The sequence below is a fragment of the Ursus arctos genome, unplaced genomic scaffold (genome assembly GCF_023065955.2).
Source record: "Ursus arctos isolate Adak ecotype North America unplaced genomic scaffold, UrsArc2.0 scaffold_13, whole genome shotgun sequence".
Classification (NCBI taxonomy): Eukaryota; Metazoa; Chordata; class Mammalia; order Carnivora; family Ursidae; genus Ursus; species Ursus arctos.
Genome location: NW_026622797.1, coordinates 66,896,993 through 66,909,407, shown reverse-complemented (window position 1 = coordinate 66,909,407; position 12,415 = coordinate 66,896,993). Strand labels below are relative to the sequence as shown.

Here is a 12,415-nt window from a genome sequence, read left to right as displayed (position 1 = left end):
TTGTAGTTTGGAACTTTTCCATTTATTTTTGATCAGTCTTTGCAAAGAACCACCTCCTGGTTTCACTGGATTGCTCTATTGTTTGTCCATTTTCTATTTCATTAATTCCTACTCTTACCTTTATTATAATTGTCTTTCTTCCCCTTATTTTGGGTTTAATTTGCTCTTCCTTTTCTAATTCTTTAAGGTGAAAACTTAAAAAAATATCTCTGATTTAAGGGCACCTGGGTGGCTCAGCTGTTAAGCATCTGCCTTCGGCTCAGGACATGATCCCAGGGTCCTCAGATTGAGCCGTGCATCGGGCTCCCTGCTCAGTGGGAAACCCTCTTCTCTCTCTCCCACTCCCCCTGCTTGTGTTCCCTCTCTCGCTGTCTCTCTCTGTCAAATAAATAAATAAAATCTTTAAAAAAATTTTTTTAAATAAAAAAATCACTGATTTCAAGTGTTTCTTTCCTAATACAAGAATTTAATGTTAGAGGGCACCTGGCTGGCTCAGTCGACAGAGCATGTGACTCTTGATTTTGGGGTTGTGAGTTCAAGTACTGTATTGGGCTCCACACAGGGCATGGAGTCTACTTTTAAAAAATAATAATAATAATTCGATGTTTTGAATTTCATTGTTCATTGTTTAGTGGCTCAGAATATGCTCTATCTTGATGAACTTGAATTTCAAGTTCATTGTTTAGTGGCTCAGAATATGCTCTATCTTGATGAAGTTTCCAGATGAGCAGAATATGTATTCTACTGTCTTGGGCACAGCACTCTTATAAATGTTAAATACGTCAGGTTTGTTGATAGTGGGTCTTCCACATGCTTAGTGATTTTCTGTATTTGTTCTATCAATTACTCAGGACAGAGTGTCAAAGCCTCCAGTTGTATTTATGAATTTGCCTATTTTTCCTCTTCTGTCACTTTCTAATTCACATATTTTGATCTTCTGTTATTAGGTGTACATATATTTAGGATTTCTTTCTTAATTTTGCACTACTGATATTTGGAGCTGGATGATTCCTTGTGAGGCTATCCCATACACTATAACATATTTAGCAACATCCCTGGCCTCTAAACACTATATGCTAGAAGCAACCCCACCACCACTATTTACGATAATCAAAAATGTCTCCAGATTTGCCCTTGGGGCAAAATTACCCCAGTTAAGGACCACTAGGCTGGATTAAAAAATACTTGAAACAAAAAATGAGAATAATGTTGACAGGGAAAAAAAAATTTTTTTCTTTTAAGCCAGGAGGCACCTGGCTGGCTCAGTCAGAAGAGGACGAGACTCTTGTTCATGAGTTCAAGCCCCATGTTGGGTGTAGAGATTAAATAAATAAACGGGTTTTTTTTTGGAAGAAAATTTTATTTTTAAGTTTAAAAATTTCAAATAAATAAAAAACACCTCATATACCATATATCATTTTAGAAAGCTTGATTTTTATTCTGGAGACAATGGGGAGCTTTTATACAAAATGGTGACTGATTCAGATGACTTATTAATGATAATTTATTAAGTGACCAGAATAGGGAACTTATATAGAAAAAAAGTAAGTTAGTGGTTGTCTGGGGGAATTTGGGAAATCACAGTGATGCGGGGTGGGGGGATGATAGCTAAAAGGTATGGGGGCTTCTTTTTGACATAATGAAAATGTCAGGGCGCCTCACTGGCCCAGTCGAAAGAGCATGAAACTCTTAATCTTGGGGTCATGAGTTTGAGCCCCACATTGGATGTAGAGATTACTTAAATAAATTTTTTAAAAAAATTCTTTTAAAGAATGTCTAAATATCAGTCTAAAACAAACTGTGATAACAGTTGTACATACCTGCAAACATAGCAAAAACCACTGAACTGTACACTTAAATGGATGATGTACAAGGTATGTGAATTATATCTCAATAAAGTGGTTTTTAAAAATTATTATTATAGCTCGCATGCACTGATTACTTATTTTGTGCCAGGCACTTTGATAAGTTCCTCACATGCATTACCTAGATCTTACAACAGTCTTATTTATAGCAGTAATAATTAACCACTTTTATAAACAGTGCTTACTATAGTCTAGGCATCTAATTCTCACAGCAACCCATAAAGTGGTAATATTATCCCCATTTTACCGATAAGGAAACTGAAAAGTAAAAAAGGGGTTAAGGTCACAAAGCTAGCAGCAGAACCAGCAATCCATGTCAAAGTCTGGCTCCAGAGTCCTTGCAACTATTTAGCAGCTACCATATGTAATGTATCAAGAAACTGAGACTCAAGAAAGTAACTTGTTCAAGGCCCCAAAAGGAATTAAGAGAATAGATCTGATCTTCAGCCAAACTTCAGTTCCAGTATCTTAAGCACTCTGTTCTCCCTGAACACAGTGATCAAGGATGTAAGGATGTGTGACACTGTGATTTATAAAGCAATTTTTTAAAAGATTTATTTATTTATTTGAGAGAAAGAGAGCTTCGTGCACATGTGGGGGAGGGGCAGAGGGACAGAATCCTCAAGCAGATTCTCTGGTGAGCACAGAGCAGGACCAGGGCTTGATCTCATGACCCATGAGATCTTGACCTGAGCCAAAACCAAGAGTAGGACACTTAACGGACTGAGCCACCCAGACACCCCATGATTTATAAAAAACCCTTGAATTTCCTCTGAGAAGAGTGATAAAGGTGTCTTTTGTTATGTTGTTACGTTAAGAAGGTGAATTCTGTGGGAGTTTTTTGGTTTTTAAAGTAAGTTCTAGGCCCAACATGGTGCTTGGACTCACTACCCCCAGATCAAGAGTTGCATGCTCTACCAGCTGAGCCAGCCAGTGCCCCAAGGAGGTAAATTTTGGAAAGACCCAAGGATGAGGACTGGCTGTCAAGAGAACCAACCAAATGATTACAGTGTGGGAACCTTCAGTCCTCTACCTCACAGGCCAGGGGTTGGACACTGAAATTCAACACCAATGGCTAAAGATTTCATAAACCATACCTACGTAATGAAGTCTCCATAAAAACCCAAAAAGACTTGGTCAGGAGAGCTTCCAAGTCAGTGAAGACATGGATATGTGGAGAAAGTGTCATCTCTGGAGAGGGAATGGAAGCTCTGCATTCCTCACATACCTTGTCCTATGCATCTCTTCCATCTGGCAGTTGCTGAATTATATCCTTTTATAATAAACCACTGATCTAGGAAGTAAATATGTTTCTCTGAGTTCTGTGAGCCACTCTAGCAATTTAACCAAGCCCAAGGAGGGGGCTCTAGGAACTTCCAACCCTCAGTCAGTTGGTCAGAAGTGCAGGTGACAACCTGGACTTTTGACTGACACCTGACTTGGGGGATGGGGGACAGTTTTGTAAGACTGAACCCCTAACATGTGGGATCTGATGCTATCTCCAGATAGGCAGTGTCAGAATTGAGTTAAATTGTAGGACACCTAACTTGTGTCTGAGAATTGCTTGGAGATGTTGGAAAACACACACACTGGGATGGAGTCAGAATTATAGGATGGTGGTGGTGGTAGTGAGATGAAAAGGAAGGAATAGATTCAATACCAAGTAAATAAAACATGGAAGACTTGGACATATGTGAAGGAAAAGGAGTGAAAAGAGTGAGGACAGTCAGTTCTCTAAAGTGACTGGATAGAGAGAAGGTGGTGTCACCAGCTGAGATAAAGAACATAAAAAGAAACACAATCCTAAAAAATTCTTACTTCAGATCTCAACTGCAATGAGAATCACGTTTCAAAAGTCTTTGCTTTCTAATAAAAAAATTTTTTTCCCCCAAAACAGGAGAAATACAGAATGGCAACACAATCAACTCTTCTGAATGAAAGTCTAGAAATGATCACTGAAAATGGTTCAAGGAACAAACCTGAAAGACATCTCAGGACAGAATTTGACAGACAATGTGAAGCAAAGAAAAGGGAGAAGCAAAGGTGTCCTAATCTCCTTAATTCAACTGAACTTTCAAGTAACTTTCAAGTCCAACACTATCTCTATACAATGTCAGAATCCACACGAGTTGTTCTCACACTTATGTGTGTCAGAGTCTCTAAAACTTTATCTAAAAAAGACTATAAACCATTTCCTCTCCCTACTCCCAAAACATAAACACCAATTTTACATCCAATTACAGTGATGTGGAAACATATATCTCCTGTTGCTGGTCCATGATCCCCAGATTCAGAACCTGTGCTCTGAATTCTAAAGCCCACTTATAGAAAAATACCTCTAGCAACAATACATAACTCAGGAGCCTGTCATCAGAAGCTCAGCTCATACAAACGGATTATCTCTTTCCTTAGTCCAACCCATCAAAACTCCACGTTCTCTTTCTACAGCTCACCATTTGTTTAGTGATTCCCTTCACTGGGTCTCAGAAGCCAGAAACTCCAGGGTATCCTTAACTCCTCCCTCCCCTTTACACTTTCGATCTGTCATCAAACAGAAATGCCTCTCATGTTAGTTCTCTGCTGCTCCAGACCCAAAATACTCTGGTTGCTTCCTAAGCAATGGAATATATATATGTACATAACGCATTTATGACTGAATAAGTAAGTTATAGATACTGAAGTTAGAAGGGAAAAAAACACATTTTCTACTCTCAAAAAGCTCAGATATATTGGGGGTAGGGAAGCATAAAATAGGAAATTAAAATGCAACATGAAAAAAATGCATGATAAAGGTCCTCAACTCAAACAGTAGGGAGTCGAGAGAAGGCTCTTAAAAGGCCAAAAACCCATTTCCTAGAAGGCTCTAATTCACCTAATAACGCCTATGGTTAATGCCACACAGTTAACACTAGCTGTCTTGCTTTGCCCTTCAGGTGTTTTCTGTGTTTATGAAGTGTCTCCAAAAATAGATGCTAAATTCCCCGGGGGCAGAGACCGTAACGAATTTCTGTCTTCTCATAGAACCACACCGTGCCTCAAGCAAAGCAGGTACGCAATCAATACGTGTTAGCGGGCCAAAACTATGGGATGAGGCAGAAAAGAAAAACAGTCACCCAGACTAACAGGGGTGGCTAAGACTTGGCACACTAGAGTAATACACATGTCAAAAGACCAAAGATACAACCTCAATTACAGAAAAACAAACTACATTTCTTTCGGAAGGCCACGTATGCCACAGATTGCTGCAGGGTGGTCGGCTAGTGGAGAGAACGGAAGGGACTCTCATATAAGCACAGAAGGCTTCTTCCAATTTCCTCAAACACGCGCGGACGTCTCCGCCCCCGGCCAGCCCTGGGGAGGGGGCCAGGGTGACAGAACGCCGCTACTCTCTTCCCTTAAGGTAGCGCGTCTCAGGGCCGCAGGGCACGCGCGAGGGGCGGCAGGTGTCTGCCCGGCGATTTCCCTCTCCCTCCTTCTTTTACCTGTTTGGCCAAGAACTTGCCCAGTTCGCTGCGGCTCTTCTCGTTCTTGGCAGCGAGCAAACGCAGCGGCGTGGCCGCCACCTCCAGGAAAAGGTGCTCCATGACCGCAGGCCCTCTGTCCCCGGCGGCCACTAGCGCTCCCTACTTAGCGCGCGGAGCCCCCGAGCCTCTGAGGTCCCACACCGGAGGTGCCAGCAACTAAGCCCCAGGGAAAGGAGCCCCAGCTGCCCCACAGACACCGGGAGAACTGCAGCACACGTGGGGGAGCACGCGGCGCTCTCCGTCATCAGCCCGCGACGGCGACGGCAGGGCGGCCCCAGGCCCGCCCCCTCAGCAGCGGAAACAGCCGGAGTCAATACCGCGCCAGTTCCGGGAGGGCAATAGAATCTGACCGCTGTTGCGATCCGGGTTTCCTGTGTACAGTGATAGTTGGTCTCCGAGTCTGGGTGTGGGGGTACAGCGAGACAGGAGATTCCGCTAGGCGGGAGAAGCGAGGGAGCTCTCAAGCCCACCCTCCTATGGAAATATGACAAGCACGCCCCTTGCAGTATTCATAATACAAATATTGGAAGTAAGTGTTCAGTTAGGGAGTATTTAAGTGTGGTATATGCGTTATAGAATATTCAGAAGCCGTTAAAAAGAGTGGAATAGAACTTCACATTTACGTAAAGTTCAAGAACAAGCCAAAATAATGACAAAGTCAGGCTAATGGTTGCTTTAGGGAGTATTGACAGTCAAGGGACCTGAGGGAACGTCCTATGGTGATGGAAATTTTTCATTATCTTCCTCTCTGTGGTGTTATTCTGGTGGATAAATTTTTGTAAAGATTTTATTGTTTGTTTGTTTATTTCTTTCTTTCTTTATTTAATAGAGAGAGAGAGAGACAGCCAGCCAGAGAGGGAACACAAGCAGGGGGAGTGGGAGAGGAAGAAGCAGGCTTCCCTGTGGATTAGGGAGCCGGATGCGGGGCTCCATCCCAGGACTCTGGGATCACGCCCTGAGCCGAAGGCAGACGCCTAACGACTGAGCCACCCAGGCGCCCCTGGTGGACAAATTTTTAAAAGCAAAAAACCCCCACAACTGTACACAACATTTGTGCACCTTGTGTAAATTATGACTTTAAAAAGTGTTTTAAGGGAGGGGGGTAGCTCTCTGATAGCAAGTGTAACTGTGATTCAGTCTTTTAAAAATGTTTTTGAATTTGGATTTTTTTCCCTAGGGTTTGAATGTTTGCTTTTGGGGGAACTCAAACTCAAGCACAGAACTTCCAGAACTAGGGAACTATGAAAATGGAGCAAAAAAAAAATATTTCCAAATAAATTATATTTTTAAAATTTCCAAGAAGGGTTCCCTGAGGACATATCACAATGAATGAAAAATTACCCATGTTTGAGGAGTTACTAATTTTTCCCCTGGGTATCTCCCATGAATATGTGAAGTGTACATGTTAATAAACTTATGTGTGTTTTTTTCTTGTTAATCAGTCTTGTATGGCAGGGTCTTACCCAAGAACTTAGAAGGGTAAAGGGAAAATTATTTTTCCTCCTCTACATACCCTTTCTTATGACCTTTCTCAGATTTTAACTACCTCTTTGAGTAACTGGTCTCTGAGTGCTCCCATGTGTATGCATGATGCACATTAATAAGTTTATGTTTGTTTTTCTCTTGTTAATCTGTCTTTTGTTAATGTATTTTATTGGGCGCAACCCAGAGAACCCAAACTGGGTAGAGGAAAAAAAATTTCTTTTCCTCCTTTACAGTACCAACTTAAAGAGGCTCCCACTGACCAATGATGGTACAATTTGAGCTTCAATAAGGCCAACAATTGCAATGAATTGACATTTGTTATATATGTTTAAATCCATGATTATGTAATAATTTTAAATTTTTTTAAAGATTTTATTTATTTATTTGTCAGAGAGAGAGAGTGCACAAGCAGGGAGAGCAGCAGGCAGAGGGAGAAGCAGGCTCCCCACTGAGCAAGAAACCCAGTGAGGGACTAGATCCCAGGATCCTGGGATCATGATCTGAGCCAAAGGCAGATGCCTAACAGACTGAACCACCCAGGCATCCCTGTAATAATATTTTTAAAAATTGATTATCTTTGGAGCAAGAAATCAGTCTTGAAAGTTGGTAAATAAAGAGAAGATATCAAAAATTTATCTTGTCTTCATATATGAATTGTACTACTGGTAACCAAATAGAAGATAATGAGATAATTAGGGCACCCGGCTGGCTCAGTTGGTAGAGTATACGACTCTTGATGTCGGGGTCATAGGCTGGAGCCCCATATTGGGTGTAGAGATTACGTGAAAAAATTTTTTAAAAAAGGAATTGGCGGAGGAAAATATCCATTTTCCAAACCCCCAGTTAATCAAGTAACCAAGGCAGTAAGTATCAATGGCTGTTAGCATCACAAAAGAGCAAAAAAAACCCAGACTTCAGGTTAGCTGCTGATAAAAGAACGTAATACCACCTATAGTCTTGTCAAAAGTATCTAGATCTAGCCGCCAATGTGCAGAAAACAAAGAGAAAAGAGGAATATGTTAAACTGCAACATGAATATGTAATCAGCAAAATCCAGACTGTTAGGAGATTCTATAGATCAAAACACAAGTTTTTCAAGAGATAAATTTAAAGGAAAAGAAAGGTTTGGGAAGGAAGGGGTGCCTGGGTGTCTCAGTCGGTAAGTGTCCAATTCTCTACTCTCTCCCTCCCCCTTTGCCCCTCCCCACCTCTAAAAAAAAGAAAAGAAAAGAAAAGAAAGAAAGGAAGGAAGGAAGGAAGGAAGGAAGGAAGGAAGGAAGGAAGAAAGAAAGAAAGAAAGAAAGAAAGAAAGAAAGAGAGAAAAGGAAAGGAAGGTATGGGAGGGGAAAACTGTAGATTATAAGAGAATGCTTTGGACTGAATATCTGTGTCCTCCAAAATTCCTATGTTGAAGCCCCAAACCCCAATGTAATGGTATTTGGAGGCAAGGCCTTTGGGAGGTGATTAGGTTTAGATAAACTCATAAGGGTAGAGCCCCAATAATGGGATTAGTGCCCTTGCAAGAACAAACCAGAGCCTCCTCTCTCTTTCTGCCAAGTGAGCATCCAGTGAGAAGGCAACTGCCCACAAACCAGGAAGAAAGCTTTCACCAGACACTGAATTTGCTGTCACATTGATCTTAGACCTCCCAGCCTCCAGAACTGTGAAAAATAAAATTTTGTTGTTTAAGCCACCAGTCTGTAGTATTTTGCTACAGCAGCTTGAGCTGACCAAGACTGAGACTTATGACACTTAAGCAAATTTTTATAACACAGGCAAAACTAAATGATTGTGCCTGGAAATACACTCTTGGCTAATCAAAATGCAAGAAAGTTTTTACTCTGAAAGTCAGGATAGTTTTTGGGAGGAGAGGGGCTGTGATTGGGTGGGCTTATAGAAAAGCTTCCAAGTTTGGTTTCATGACCTGGGTGGCAGTTAAAATGATATTTATCTAATAATACTTCATTAAACTATGCTTTTTTGTTCTACAACATTAAAGTTTTTTTAAAAAATGAATATAGAAAATGTAAACAAAAACTAAAAAATTGATTCAGACTTCAGGACACGTCGGGGTAAGAGTTCTCATTTCTCCCAGGAGATCTTCTTTAGCTTCAAGTTTTGCTATCAAAAAATTATCTGTGCCTCAGGGGTGCCTGGCTGGCTCAGCTGGTGGACACATGATTCGATCTCAGGGTGGTAAATTTGAGCTCCATACTGGGTATAGAGATCACTGAAAAATAAAATCTTTTTAAAAAAGTTTACTTGTGCCTGATTAGGATATCAGAAGTGTTACATGATGTTGAGAGAGCACTGAAACAGCATTGAAGGACCTAAGCTATGAGTTGTACTTTTCCATTAACTAGCTATGTGACCTATGTTAAGTGACTTAACCTTCCTAGACGTCAGTTTTTCTCTAGACGTTCTGATTCTGTGTCTATCTTCCCGAACCAGTAAATACTCTTGAAACCAGGAAGTGCCTTATTCATCTTTGTATCTTACACGGCACTAAAATACTTTTCTCATACACAATAGGCATTTAACAAATGTTCAATCCTTCCAGGTATTTAAATGTCTGAGAAAACCAGGAGCAACTTACTTAATTAAATCACTGTGAAAATTATAAAAGAAACATGTTTAGAAACTGTTGCACTATCTGATTTCACTCTCTACTTATAAACTGTGTAAGAGCAAATATAAATTAGGAGGCTTATTATTCCCCGTTGAAAACTAAAGGAAGAAATTTCTCCTCTCCCCACCTCACCTCATACCTTTCTTTCAAAATTTCTTTCTCTCTGCTTTTCAAATGTATGTAAATTTTTTAAAGATTTATTTATTTATTTATTTATTTATTTATTTATTTATTTAAGGGAGAGAGAGAGAGAGAGAACATGTGAGCTGGGGGGAGGGAGGCAGAGGGAGAAGGAGAGAGAGAATCTCAAGCAGACTCCACGCTCAGCATGGAGCCTAACATAGGATCTCACAACCCTGAGATCATGACCTGAGCCAAAATCAAGAGTCAGACGCCTAGCCAACTGAGCCACCTAGCTGCCCTTCAAATGTATGTAAACTTTTTAAAAGTAAGCCTCTTGCTAGTTTTACAACTCAAGAATTTTTCTCCAAGGCCCTGGGAGCCATCTCTTTGCAATAAAATCATCCAGGGCAAAAAATGCCCGGTTGCTCAATTTCTGGGGAGGAGATGGGCCTAACTTGTTACCTGACTCTAAATTGCAAAACCTACCCAATGTAATAGATTATATCCATTTGACTATTGTTAAATTAATTAAACAGACCATTGAACTGAGGTGGCTTTAATGCTGTGGCATTTGCTTCTTAAGCAAATCAAAATCTAAGTCTGTAAATGCCTGAAGGTTAGGAAATCAGAACACTAAAGACAATCACAAACAGCCAACTCGGCTTTGAGTTATAGCAAATCAAATAATTTCCTTTCTTTGCATCTGTACTTTCTCTGTGTAGGTCTTTCTCCTTGCTCCTTTCACAAAGCACTCCTAACTACTTCTGGTTTAACACTGCCCAACTTAGATTGATTTGTGCTCAGATAAACTCTTAAAATTTTTAATATGCCTCAGTTTATCTTTTAACTCTATATAAAAGAGTGAGATTTCTTTCTGTCTTTGCAATCTCTTTAGGGGATTGTCCGTGATATGCATCACATTCCGGTTTAATTTTAATTCAGTAATAAATTGTTTTATTTCTCTCCCTTTATGGAGAGATTTTCTGGTTTGGAGGAGATTTTGTTTTTCATTGTTTTCCCCAACAACTGTGATTTCATATAGAAAACCAGTAAAAAGAACCAAAGCACTTTGAGAATTATAAGAAACTAAGTCACTCTCATCATTATTTTAAGTAACGAATTCCTTACTAAATTATCAGTTCCTTCTGTAAATAGCAACTACCCCTTATTTTTAGTTCTCTTACTCAATACATACCATAGACCTTTTTCTGTTATTCATACTTAACAGTAAATGCCAACAAGAGACAAAAAAAAATTCTCTTTCTCAAGATTTTCTGGTTCCAACTGTTCCTAATTCTCATACTCAATGTAAAGATGATGGACAGGGGTCCAGACCTTAAAGGATTCTCAGTCTTATGGTAAAGACAGACATCTAAGGGACAGTGTCACAAATGGCTCTAATAGGGATTTAGGGAGAGGGTGCTGTAAGTACAAATAGGGAAGCTGCCAACTCAACCTGGAAGACAGGAAACACTTCTGGAAAAGGTGAGTTGTGAGCTCAGGCTCGAAAGTGATGTAATAGATTTTATTACAGGTTTAGGGAAAATTCAAATGAATTACACATTAAATGCTATTACTCTAGTAAGCTTTTCATGGAGACCCTTGTTGCTAGCCCTACTCTCCTATCTCTCAATCACCCTCCTCTCTGCCTGGCTCTGAGAAAGGCCCCTCCATCAAGTCAATCTGTGTCTCTTCTAGGAAAACTCCATTCCTTTCCCACAGAAGTTGGCCTCACCTATAATCTGTTCTGTTTCCAAAATATCTGGGAGAATTTCCAAGACATATTAACAGCCATGAATTTCTCACAGCCCAACTGCTTTAATCAATACCCTCCTTTGCTATGGTTAAAAACAAGATAACAGGCCCAAAATGGAGCCACTTATGCTAAGCCCTACTTCACTAAACTGAGACTTAATTACAATTTGGCTTGCCCAGAAATTGAATCTTAAACCAGTCAATCAGGAATTGCGAGATTAGCACTAGGTAGGTAATTTGCCTGAAAGACCCCTGCCAATCCTTGAAAGAAAGCAACTGCAATAACCAATTTGATTTTCTTGCCAGTACAACTTCTGTGTTCCTACTCTCTTTTGCCTATGAAAGTTTTTCCTTTTGTATAGCTCCTTGGCATTCTTTTTCATTTTCTAGATGAAAATGATGCTGCCTGATTCAAATAGATTCTTGCCTAAAAATAAAGATTTTTCCTTAAATAATCCTTAAAAATTTTAATATGCCTCCGTTTCTTTTTTAACATTATCAATGGGACCATTGATTAGTTTTGCCTGGTCTTGAACTTCATGTAAATTAAATCACATAGTACGTATTATCTGTGTCAGGCTTATAACAGTACTTTTTTTTTTTTATGCTTATTGATGAACATTTAGGTTGTTCCCAGTCACAGCCGTTATGAAAAAAACCTCTGTGAATATTATGATACGTGCCTCTTGACGTACAAAAACACATGTACCCAAGAGTATATAATTAAGAATAGAATTGCAGAGTCATAGGCTGGGTATTTCATTTTATTTTATTTCATTTTATTTATTTCAGACTGGGTATTTTAAACACATGCTGCGGTGGATAGTGTCAAAGAGTTTTCCAAAATGGTTGTAACAATTCACACTATCAGTAGAAAAGTGTGAAAGTTTCAGTTATTCTATTCCTTTGCTGATAATCGTTATTCTCAGACTTTTAATTTTAGCCACTGGTTGATTTGTGGAAGTATCTCATTGCATTTCCCTGATGAGCAAGAATGTTAGTATGTTTCCAACTACTTAGTAGTCATATGGATG

The 12,415-nt window shown here is 39.8% G+C and overlaps 1 protein-coding gene across 2 annotated transcripts in view; it reads right to left on the bottom strand.

The window, feature by feature from the left end:
* MDN1 (midasin AAA ATPase 1) overlaps nt 1-5,665 on the bottom strand; it is a 165,461-nt gene extending 159,796 nt beyond the window's left edge. The window contains exon 1 of one of the 2 annotated variants that reach the window (XM_026511808.4): nt 5,348-5,665. In XM_026511808.4, coding sequence (XP_026367593.2) covers nt 5,348-5,449 — 102 coding nt within the window. In that variant the 5' untranslated portion in view covers nt 5,450-5,665. The remainder of the gene's footprint in view (nt 1-5,347) is intronic. The other variant, XM_057311195.1, reaches the window with a different exon arrangement.
* Between the last annotated feature and the right edge of the window lie 6,750 nt (nt 5,666-12,415).